At 39.1% G+C, this 12,330-nt stretch overlaps 1 protein-coding gene across 1 annotated transcript; it reads right to left on the bottom strand.

Moving 5' to 3' along the window:
• Nucleotides 1-1,348: 1,348 nt before the first annotated feature.
• Nucleotides 1,349-11,122, bottom strand: asrgl1 (asparaginase and isoaspartyl peptidase 1). Its single transcript, XM_042010829.1, has 7 exons — nt 11,050-11,122; nt 9,882-10,077; nt 9,622-9,764; nt 9,231-9,385; nt 7,544-7,665; nt 3,553-3,663; nt 1,349-2,538 (listed from the first exon to the last, which is right to left on the bottom strand). The coding sequence occupies exons 2-7, from the start codon at nt 10,066-10,068 to the stop codon at nt 2,324-2,326; spliced, it is 933 nt and encodes a 310-aa protein (XP_041866763.1). The 5' UTR covers nt 10,069-10,077; nt 11,050-11,122; the 3' UTR covers nt 1,349-2,323.
• Nucleotides 11,123-12,330: the final 1,208 nt, after the last annotated feature.

Raw genomic sequence — 12,330 nt, 5'->3', positions numbered from 1 at the left:
ATTAAATAAACTCCTATTTCCATTTCTTTTCGTGACTGTAAAATATTTAACTGCTCAGTACTGTTTATTATTAAGAATCAAGACATTGTTAAATGTCTCAAAAATACTCTCTTCTCGCTCAAAAAGGATAGTTTAATATTTTTTCTTTAATATAAACTAAAATCCCAAATCATAAATAAATCTATTTAGGCTACAACTTCTGAACTGACATAATCAATAAGCAGATTTGGCTATGATTGAGTAAGTGTTTGTAACCTCGCTGCATCTCAAAGGAGATTGCATTGTCTTCACAGGCAGATATTCCCAGACCTGACAGCACACTATGGAATTAGACATAAATCAGAGCCAGCTGTCTCGTACTATGCCTCTCCACAGATACTGTTGTGTGACGTGCTGTTGTCGGGCAATATTTGGAGGCATTATGCTGTGTTTCTGTCACACAAGTTAAGATCAGTGGGGGCTGGCTCATGGTTTGCTAACATGATGGGATGCTTCTCTGGCTGCATCCTGTGATCATATTTTCTCTTAAGTTAGATGTTTATTTTGGTTTCAACAGCTATTAAGTTTTAAGTGTGACTCAAAGTGTTTTCTGAATGCAGTAAAAATGCCCATCATTAAGCTACAGTTTAAGATTTTTCTCCCTGCCTGTAGCACTTTCATCAAAACAGCATCAAATTGCGAGACTTACTTTACAATATGTCAGTTAGGGTAAGAAAAATGAAGCATCATATGATGTATTAATAACCAGCACAGCACAGAGGATGTCATTTTTAGGAAAAGGTGTTCCACGAATACTTCCAAAAGAAAGAAATGTAGAAATAATGTTGGCAAAGTATCAGACTGAGTTGTATTACAAATATTGTAGAGCAAAGATGAATTTGATCACTTCCCAAGCGTCAAGTTACCATTGCAGTGGAAAGAATCAAATATCAGCAGACAGACACTGAGGAGCGGACGGATATCTTTCACCTACCAGGAATCCTTGATTACAGAAAGTTTTTAATCAAATTCACATAAATCTGAATTCACATCAACAGAGAAAAAAAAGCACAAAGTAGAAAAATACAATCTGAAGAAGAGATTTGAATCGTTTCACGGCTTTATTTTTACAAAAACAGCACCATCTAGTGGATCAGATGGGTTAACACTTACAGCTGAGTAAAGGAAGCTTAAAATACACACTGATCAGGGATTAAACATGTTTCTGCCAGTGTTCCCAACACAAAGCTTCAGCATTCAAGCAATAAGATGATGAGCATCCCCTCACAGAGAATGTTTAAATCTGATGAGCGACAATACGATACAAGCATCCTCAGCAGCTCTGCTGTTCACATTTAACAGTTCTTCATTTCACAGAGATTTGCCTGAGATCAAGAAGTCAGCCACAATACATCTGTAGTACAACCAGTTAAAATAATTATATTATGTTCTTTAAGAAAAACTGGAACAGCGGAAAAAAATCATAAATTGTTGCATGACATTTCCAAAAATGTCTGAGCTTCAAGAAATGTTATTAAAGAACTTATCCAAATGACAACGGATCACTTTCCCTCTAAATTCACCTGGAACACTGAAATCTTTTGTATTGCATGCATCTCATGCTGCCCCTGTATGGGGGCTGTCATCAAGAAGAGATTAATTTATTATTTTAAATTAACAAAAAAAGAACAAAACAACAAAAAAAAAATTTAATACTGGTTTGGAATGTGAAAGGCTTACAATTCACAAAGAAGGAGAAGAAGGAAGAGACTCATGTCCAGTCCTTAAGACAAGGTTACTTCATTCACTTAAGGATGCCAATAAGGCTATGTTCACACTGCAGACCAAAGCTGATGTTGTTCCCCATAAGTGTGACCCACCCAAGCCACTTTCATCCAGGTCCTACATCGAATACATACGGCATCTGTTTGAGTGATTAAAGCAACCTCAACCAACAGTCATGGTGCATTTTATCTAACTTTTCACGTCACTGAAGCAAGACAGATGTCATCATTCCGTTTCAGAGGAGGCGGGGCGTGTAGACACAGCGTGCTAAGCGGGTCACTTCAGGGCTGGAGACTGTTCACACTAGTCTGAAGATGGAGTTAAGACCTGCAGTGTGAATGTAGGCTAAATGAGCCTTGACATACATAAAACTTCTGAATCTAACATGACATGTTCTTATTGATTTATATCAAAAGTCCTGCTGTTCGTAATCGTAAAGTCTGTTAATCTGAGCACATGGACATAATTATCTTTGTAATCAATCTATTACTATTAATACTCCTGATTTTTTGTCCAAAAAGTACAAAGCTTCAGCTTCAAGAGAAGGTTGCTCTTCCAGTCAGAGAGGCTCATTGATGCTTTGAGTGAAGTGTTCTCCAGCGTACAGGCCGTAGTGCAGGGTGTCCTTCTGGGCTGCAGCCCATGCCATCTGCAGGCTGGAGAAACGAGCAGCCCAGTGGCCCTGGGGGTCCACAGTTATGACGCCACCAAGCCCCCCAACTCTGGACTTCATGTAGGCCAGGCCCAAGTCACTGGCAGCTTCTGGTGACTGACCTAACAGCAGAAAAGACACACTGATGTGAAATGCAATCTTACAGCCCTGAGTGCTGAGGCTAAAACTTTCTTTAGTGTCGTGTGAGCTGAGGTCATGTTTCTTTCTAAGAGTGACAATTAAACTGGATGTTTACATAATTTTGTTTGTCTTTAAAACACTAACAGGGCAAAATAAGAGATTTAAAAAATACACGCCAGCAAGCTTTCCTTTGCAGCTCAAGGAACTGAAACCTTGTTTCCTTCTACCAGCATGAAGGATAGTCTAAACTAAAAACCCACCTCAAGGAACAAGGAATGCAGAGAGCTGAGGCAAATGTAGGAAGTTAAAGCAGTTCTTTATATACAAACTTAACACAAAAAGTAAGAAAATTTGCGTTTGGTTGTGTTTGTTGTGTTGTGTGTCTTGTTTTTTCCTTCTGACTTTATGGGAGTGCAATCATTCAATCCCCAAGAAACTCAGAACAAGAGTAAAGAGAAACAGGAGAATATTGCAGGGGATTATAGCACATTTTTGTGGGGGCACCACCCGCACGTTTAGCTGTGTTGTTCACTCCTTACAAGTTATACCTGGTTGTAAAGGTGACTCATCAAGCTTTCCAATGATGTATGATACAGCACCAGTTTTTTTATTATTAAAGGGGAGAAATAATAAACCAAACACATATTTCCTCACTTTTTATCCCAAGTCTATGAATACTGTTCATTAACGTGACAGATTTTGGTGTCCTCTAACGACCCCGTAGAACCACGGCTTTTAATATCAGGCAGACTCGGCTCCTTCATCATCAACTTTCCTGCATCCTCACTGTAAGGAGCTGAGATAAAGCAGGTGTGTTTAGAAGACACACAGTCAAGTTGTTTCTTAGCTTGTTGATTGGCCACCTTGTTTCCTCCTTTTTCTTTACCATTACTCCAAACATAATGTACTGAGAGAAATAGTTGTTTCATTGTTTGTTTACTGGAAGTGTAGCGTTTATCTTTTTTTTTTGTTAAACCACCACGTGTGTGTGTTACCTTGCTCCATGTGGAACAGGATGAGTCTGGCCAGTGTGACCTTCATGATGGTTTCTCCGTGGCCTGTAGTCGACACCGCTCCTGTCAGGTTGTCAGCATAACCTCCACTCCCTAATACACAGAAAACACCACATCTTAGCCATGTTAGCTAGCTGCTAACTGTAGGCTGCTGGGATTTATTAAAGTTGTTCTACTGAAACAGACTCGATATTTGTGGGATTTTTCACGACTGAGCTTCCACAGAATATTTCAAGTGAAGCTGTAAATGATTCAGTTCAGACTGCAGACTGATAAGTTTTATTCTAAGAACGTGAACCAAAGAAGCTACTGTATGCAGATGTTGCGACCTAGAAATATTGGAGCAAAGTACATTTTAGGGAAAATATTCTTATCAAGCAGAAACATTTCATTTCTTTTTGATAGGGATTAATTGTTCTATCCTGATTTATTGTTGACACATAGAAATGTGGGACAGTTATGAGCAACACGGTACCTGCCTGCGCACAGTGAGATGGTACGTGCATGTGTCTGAGTTGCCACAGTGTGTGTGTGCTGCTTTTGGTTGATAACATGTACCAATGATTACACCTATGGCTGTCTTCTGAAAATATGCACCGCTGGGACTGGGAGAAATAAGTTGCCGACACAAAGACGTATTCCTGTCTGCTTTAAGGGTGCAACGTCAACTAGGGCTGCAACGATTAGTCGACGTTGTCGACAATAGTTGACAATAAAAATAGTTGACAACGAATTTAGCCGTCGACTATTGTCGGCAAAAAAAGAAAAAAAAAACAAAACTACAGAGTGAGACATCGTCTTCTAATCCTATCTCTGCTGAGAGTTGCACAATGCACATGCGCAAAGAGGGGAAAAAAATATAGAGTGAGACATCGTCTTCTTTTTTTTTTTATCTCTGCTGAGAGTTGCACATGCGCAATAAAGTCCGCCAGGGGAAAAAATATGGTGGCAGACCAGGGAGGAAAACCGCGGCGGAGAACGGTAAAAGTCTGGGATAACTTCACGTTAAACTTACAAAATAAATTAAATACATGTGAGATTTGTTAAGCGGACCTTGTGTACCACGGAAGTACGTCTGAAATGCTCGAACATTTAAGGAGGAGAAACGTCGGACTTACTTAACAACCTCAAGCAAGATTTCAAAGCTGAAAGTGAAATAAGATCCATTTATAATAATCATGAGATACATAATCCGATTGGTCGACTAGTCGTTTTAATAGTCGGTGACTAATCGACCATCAGAATAGTCATTAGTTGCAGCCCTAATGTCAACAATATCACAGTGTCCTCCAGGTAAGGCTGGGCGATATAGCTTAAAACTAAAATCTCAGATTTTTTATAACCAAATTAGATTTCCGATTTTCATCAATTTTTTTTTCTTTTCTTTTACAAAACATAAATAAACTTACTAAAAGCATTTATTTGTTTATATCGATGAATGCCAGCAAAAATAAAGCATATAATGTCATAGCTTTTCCACCATATAAACAACTTTATATCTTACATAGAAACATGCGACACAAAGCATCCGTGATGTCTTTCCATCTGGATCCTTATCATACAGGATCCACTGCAGAAATAATTCCCCTGATGAAGGTTGTCTCTTAACTAGTGTTTGTATGTTAAGTTGACTTCTGCATCTCGTAGAGAGCCGCATTTCTCACTGCAGTTTTACGCACAGCTAAATCCCAGGCGTGAGTGACGGATCACTTCACTGAGAATCTGTCAGACAAACACCGTTCTGGTGTGGAGGGAGGGCTAAGTCTGCTGCTAACTAACTATGGAAAAAAAAATCCAGATTTTCATAAAAATAAATCTCCAGAAATGGAAAATTCGATTAATCGATTTTATCAATTAATCGCCCAGCCCTACCTCCAAGCTTCACCAAATCTCTCCAATGAAGTACAGCTTAATCCTGTTTGGTAAATTACACATTTTTCTGACCATAGAATCCACAGTTTTCCATACAAACATGAATATGGTTTATAAGCCACATTTCCACCACAAAATGTATCACGGTATACATAATAAGTTTCATATTTTTACAATAAAACTATCACGTTGTAACATGATACATTCCTAATTTTTTAAATGTATTTGGACGAGACTACAACAGCTGCCAGAGGAGATGATCCATTCTGTGAGGAGTGACCTCTAGTGCTGCAGCTGCTGCAGTGCATGTGAATAACTTATCCATGTGTAGTATGTAGTCATCTGCCAACAGGACATGTGAACTGTTGTTCTGATTGCTGATACATTCTACCTGTGTATGCAAGGATCCAAAACCAGCCAAAACCCTAAATGTTGACTTAACTGCTGAGTCTAAATTTACATTAGGAGAGATTACAGTGAGCAGCAGTTGTCTGGACCAGAACGTCTTGCTGAATGTCAGAGGTCAGAGGAGAATGAGCAGACTGGTTGAAGATGATAGAAAGGCAACAGGAAGTCAAATAATCACTGGTTCCAACCAAGGTCTGCAGAATACCATCTCTGAACACACAACACGTCCAGCCTTGAAGCAGATGAGCTACAGCAGCAGAAGACCACACCGGGTGGAACAGGAAACTGAGGCTACAATTCACACACACTCACCAACACTGGACAGTAGAAGATGGAGAAACGTTGCTGGTCTGATGAGTCTCCATTTCAGCGCCACATTCAGATGCTAGGCTCAGAATTTGCTGGAAACATCATGAAAACATGGATCCATCCTGCCTTGGATCAATGCTTCAGGCTGCTGATAGTGTAATGGTGGGGGGATATTTTCTTGGCCCACTTATGGCCCCTTAGTACCAACGTGGCCTGGTTTAACCAGCACAGCCTACCAGAGTATTGTTGCTGACCATGTCCATCCCTTTATGACCACAGTGTAGCATCTTCTGAAGGCTACTTCCAGCAGGATAATGCACCATATCACAAAGCTCAGATCATCTCCATCTGCTTTCTAGAACATGACAATGAGTTCACTGGACTCCAACGGCCTCCACAGTCACCAGATCTCAGTCCAACAGAACAGCTTTGGGATGTGGTGGAACAGGGGATTCTCATCATGGATGTGCAGCAACTGTGTGATGCTGTCATGTCAATATGGAGCAAAATGTCTGAGGAATGTTTCCAAGACCTTGTTCAATCTATCACACCAAGAACTAAGGCAGATCTGAAGGTAACAGGGGTCCGACCTGGTATCAGCAAGGTGGGCCTGATAAAAGTGACGAGTGAGTTTACACTGCACCTATGTTTCAAATTTCAACAGTAACATTATCAGAGATGAATTAAGGCAATGTTTAAGGCTATGTTATTGTACTGATTCCAGTTGTTTAAAGTAGATTAATTTTTTGTGTTTTTAAAATCTACCCTCAGACTGACGTTAAATTCTGATTGCACAGGTTTGTGGATAGTTTACAAGGTGAGGTTGAAATCTGGCTGCTGAGTCATAACAATGTAATCACTCACAAACTGATAGTGACAGATTACACAGGTCCGACATGCAGGCCAAATTCCCTCTACTGTTGTTTACAAGACTAGAGTATGATTTAGCCACTGTAATATCTGTTTATACTAAACCTCTCAAATCATAATTTGGGTTCTGGCCTATAACTCATGCATCATTAGGTTATTAGTATTAGTCAGCCCGGGCTGTCGATTTCTGACATAATGGATGTGAAATGCAGAGTCTAACACTTGCCTTTAACAGAAAGTCCTTTTAACAAAATAACATAAGAAATATATACATTTTTTCTTGATATATATACAAAACTGTTCTCCAGCAACATGCCAACTTAAATTAGATTTCATTGTTAGTGAGCAGAGCGCTCTCAGTTAAATATTAACAAAGTTGACTGCTTTGTTTACTAACTTACCATAAATATCAAACTTCTCCAGGTCAAAGTTTAACAGACTGATGAGCAAAGGGAACAATCCATTTTTTATTCAGCCACTGAGTTAAGAAGTTCCTTTGACAGAAGTGACTGACCTATGCATGGGGTGTCACCCACCCGACCCTCCATCTTGTTCAACATTCCACCGGTGGAGGTTGCGCACGCTATGTTGCCTTTACTGTCGACTGCCACCGCACCGACTGTGCCCATCTTCCCCCTACACATGAAACAAAAGATGCTCTTTGTTATTCTCAAGACCAATATATACAAATAAAACAAATGATAGAGCTCGACCAAAGCCCTGTACAACCAACAACATCAAAAAGATAAAGAAAAATGACTAAACGTCAACAGCCCAATATGAATTAAAGCAACACTATTGAACTTTGACACATATTAAATATACCATATTTTCTGGACTATAAGTCACACTGTTTTCAAAGTTTGGCTGGTCAGGTACGACTTTATTTCTCTCTCTCTCTTTCTCTCTTTCTGGCATTTTGGCTCTCATTTCTTTATGCTTTGGTCGCTTTTAAAAAAAACTACTGGCAAAATCCTGTTTTCGTTTGTTTTTTTGTGTATTACTGTCTTTCAAACAGTCGGAAGTCATTCAAATGTCAAACGTCTCCATGAGTGTAACATCTCAGATGTTGTCATGTGTATCTATAAAAAATCTTCATGAAGTCTGAAACTACTGCATCCGTTTGTAACTGCATTTAAACCCCAGTTTGTCCAGTTCATCAGAAAGTGCCTCTTCCCTCAGTTACATTTCAGCTGAGGACACACTCAAGGTTTTTAAAACCTCACTGTAGTCTCCTTAAAACGACAACTCTGAGGAAGCCTACCTTGCTAAATAGATGTCTTCCACCCTAAAGTCTCTCTCTTGCATCTATTCTGACACATGAAAGTGGTTTTAACAACGGTTTTCATAAGACTGTCATAAGAGTAGCTGCAGTTCACATTTCACACATCTACTGACTGTAATGTTACGCATAGAGGCTCTGAAACTGACAGCAACAACTCGTGGACAAAAAGAAATGAGTGATAGATGTTATCAAAAGAGCTGGATCTGACTCTTTCCTGGTGTGTTGGCCTGGCATCTGCAGAACAACTAAAAATATGATAACGGGTCGTGATTATTCGAAACAGTTTGTAGGATACAGTTTAACATAAGCCCCAATACATCTGTCCATCCTCTTATCACTCGTGAACAAGAGTCCAAGATACCAACAATCCTTTGCTCAAGGCAAACATTCATTCATCCCAAGAGGGAGCCGTTTTCCGGATGAGAACAATGGTCTCAGGCTAAAGTTTAAATTTAATAGTCTGTCTTTGTTCCAACTCTCCTCTGTGGTCATAAAATTTGAGTGGTGACCGAAATAAGAAGATTGCAGATACAAGCAGCTGAAATGACTTTCCTATGGAAGGTAGTCGGGCCTCAGACTGACAGATAGGTGAGCTGCTCAAACATCCACAGGGAGCTTTGCACAACCACTGCTCCTCTATACAGAAAAAAATTAGGTGAATAGGGAATCCTCTTGGAAGTTTTTTGGCACATTCTACTGGGAGGAGACCCCAGGTCAGATCCAGGACCTATTGGAGGGATTATATACAGTATACCCCGACTGGGCCGGGAATGCCTTGGAATCCCACAAGACTTGGAACATATTGCTTAGGAGAGGAGTTTCTGGGTCCCCCTCCTGAACCTATTGCCTCTGCAACCTGACCTCAAATAAGCAGCAGAAAATGGATGGATGGATGGAAAACAGTGTTATGTCTCACATTTGGCACTCCACAGGGTTAGCATCTGGTGCCAAGTTCTTTTTCCAGCGCATGCGAGAGTACTCGGTGATGAGAGACTCTTGGGGCACCTCAGGGACACCCATGGATCGAGCAAACTTACTGGCACCTTCTGCTGTCAGACATGCATGACTCGTCTAAATGAAATATCAAAAAGTACATCTGTCAGCGTTAAACACATTCACTCTAGGACAAAACAGAGAGGGCTTTGAGGTTATTGTTTAAACTACACTGCTATCATACAGTGCTACTTTGGTTTCCCAGTCATGTTTGTACTGCAACCTGCATCAGTTTACCTGTATAAAAATAATACATGCACTAGAGTATTTGCATAGTAATCGAGTATGTCACTGTGCAGTTATTTAATACGAACCTTCTCCATGACCAGCCTTGCCAGCTGAACAGGGTTAGCTATGTTGCTTACTGCAGAAACCGCACCACTTTCCAGTGTTTTCCCATCCATCACAATGGCATCCATCTCCACCTCCCCCTTGATGTTCAGGACTGAGCCGCACCCTGGAAAATGATATAAGAAATAATTTGTTATACTCGTGTCTTTTGTTTAGACGATAAAAACATTTTTGGTTTTTTGCTTCCAGCTCACTCTCTGTGCTTAAACTCCTTTTACAATACCTGCATTGAAGGAAGGGTTGTTCTCCAGCTCAGTCACAGCCTCAACAACAGCGTCCATACTGCTGCCCCCTCCCCGAAGAACTAGATACCCTGATCGCACTGCTGAGCACACCCCCGAAGTAGAATTTTCTGATCGCTCCTTTGGGATGTGGCCCGCCCCTCCATGGACCACTATCACTGGCAACATGTCTGTCACCTGACAAAGCAGTTTGATTGGGTGGACTCAAAGTATGATCAGTCTTTGAATGCATGGTTTGCAAATTTATGTTAAGCCTTAATTTCTGTGTCAGGTTGAAATTTAAGATGCAGCATGTTGCTGGTGCGCAAAAGTGGTGGGTAAGGAGGTCACCTGAAGCAAGTAAAAACGACAAATACTATACATATATATATTTACACAAAATTTATTCAGAAATGCCAAATACAAATATAAAAACAGCAGATACTTTTAATATATTCAGTAAATGCCCACACGTCTGTGTAAATTTACATATTCTGTGTAAATTAAATAAAAACTAATAAAATATAGAAAAATGATATAAAATACAAATATAATTGAAATATTTTACATTTAAAAAATAATCTGTCACAGTCACTGACTTTGTCATTATTAATAAAAGTAATTTAGAAAAATATTTAAAATAATCTTTGGGTAAATAAATATGTAAATAATAAATAAAGAACCTATAAAAATTCCCCGGAAAGTCAGCAGGTTTCTCTACTGTTTACTAGTGATAATCTCTACCAGCTGAAGCTTTATTATAACGTGAAGGCTAGCTGATGGCTGCAGGTGAAATGTGTATTACAACAGCCGCCTGCTGAGCTGCGTGTATAATCTGACTTTAGCGCGTGAGCTGCCCGTGTGAGCGACAAACACGAGCAAGTGTAACGGTGTAGTTTCTCATGTATTAGCAGTTTAAACTGTTGCTAAATGAAAGCCAGGCTAAGCGTTTAATAAAACATGAACGACTATTTATCGCTTTATGACAACGTCTAAAATCACGAGGACATGAACGTTTCAATATATTTTAACGAGAAACGACCGATAGCTTGTAGCTATCACATTATCGATGATATAACTATTTGAGTGAGATACAATGAAAAGTACATGAAGCACAGCGAATGTGAAAGCCACAAATAAACAGAAACAGGTGAAATGTTTCAACCTTACCAAAATTTTGCTCCAAGGCTGGAAACATTTACAGTTAGCTACATCACTTCCGGGAAGTTACAGCCCACTTTCAAAATTAAACTCCTTAAACGCTCTTCTTCTTCTGCTGCTGCTTCTTCTTCTTCTTCTTCTTCTGCTTCTTCTTCTTCTTCTTCTTCTTCTTTTTTTAAAATAACTGTCATTATCATCATTGCTGGTGTTATTTTCTATTTTTCCACCACTCTCAACACTAGGCTTTATTTTCAAGATTGTGTGCATTTAAATCCTTTTTATATATAATCTTCGTACAGAAAGTAAGAAATGTCGTGTTTGGTTGATTATTTCGCCGCTTTAATAATACCAACTAGCGTCATATTGATTTATTTTGAACTTAAATCTCAAACCAAAATAATGAACATTTGATATACAAAACAAAACTGAGCTGACCGTGGTGCTGAAATACGAGTCACATATCCACATTTTTCTTTTGTTTAATCAATTAATTTATTTCAATATAACATTTTATATTTATATTAAATTTGATTTTGATAATTTAAATAAACTACATTTATTCAAACTGATGATGACCAAGAGTCCTAACAGTGCTTTACTGTACAGAGATCAACAAACAAACAAACAAATAAATAAATTTTCATTTCATAATGTGGCACATCCTGATTTTACAATTCAATACTACATGTGGGAAAGTTGTTGATTTTTCTACTTTTTCTTCTTTTCTTTTTTTTAAATCTGGGTCTAAGGCTAAAAATAGCCCTTTGCAACATATGTGTTTCTAAATTTAGACTGCTGTCACATATGATATCTGTATCTGAGCAGCAGCATTTCAGGACCCCTCTGCTGGATCACACAGGCTACAATGAAATTGTTGCACAGTGACATACTGTAAATGTCAACCTACAGCCGTACATGTGTCTGTGTGATAAACCTCAGGTTTGCTTCAGATTATTTTTCAACACTGCGAAGTAACGTTTGTGTGGGCTGGGGATTACTGAAAGGATGAGCAGAGAGAACGGAAAGAGGAGAGGAATACAGAGAGAGAATGAGAGAGAGGGTAGATGGAAGGAGAAAAAAGGGGGATGCGCGTCATTCTAACACGCAATGAGAGAGGAGGGAAGAGGGGAGGAGAGTCCATACACTCTTACTGTAAAGGGTTTCACACCATAATGGTTCTTTGAACTTTCATTCATTCTATGTTGTTATCATTTCATTTCCATCCTCATCCATATTAGACATGCACTTTGTGCATTTCTCTTGTCGTTTTATCTTTTTAAAAAAAAAAAA

This window comes from Melanotaenia boesemani, chromosome 16, assembly GCF_017639745.1.
Source record: "Melanotaenia boesemani isolate fMelBoe1 chromosome 16, fMelBoe1.pri, whole genome shotgun sequence".
In the NCBI taxonomy this organism is placed as follows: domain Eukaryota; kingdom Metazoa; phylum Chordata; class Actinopteri; order Atheriniformes; family Melanotaeniidae; genus Melanotaenia; species Melanotaenia boesemani.
Note: the sequence above shows the minus strand (reverse complement) of the source record. Positions and strands in the feature narration are given on the sequence as shown.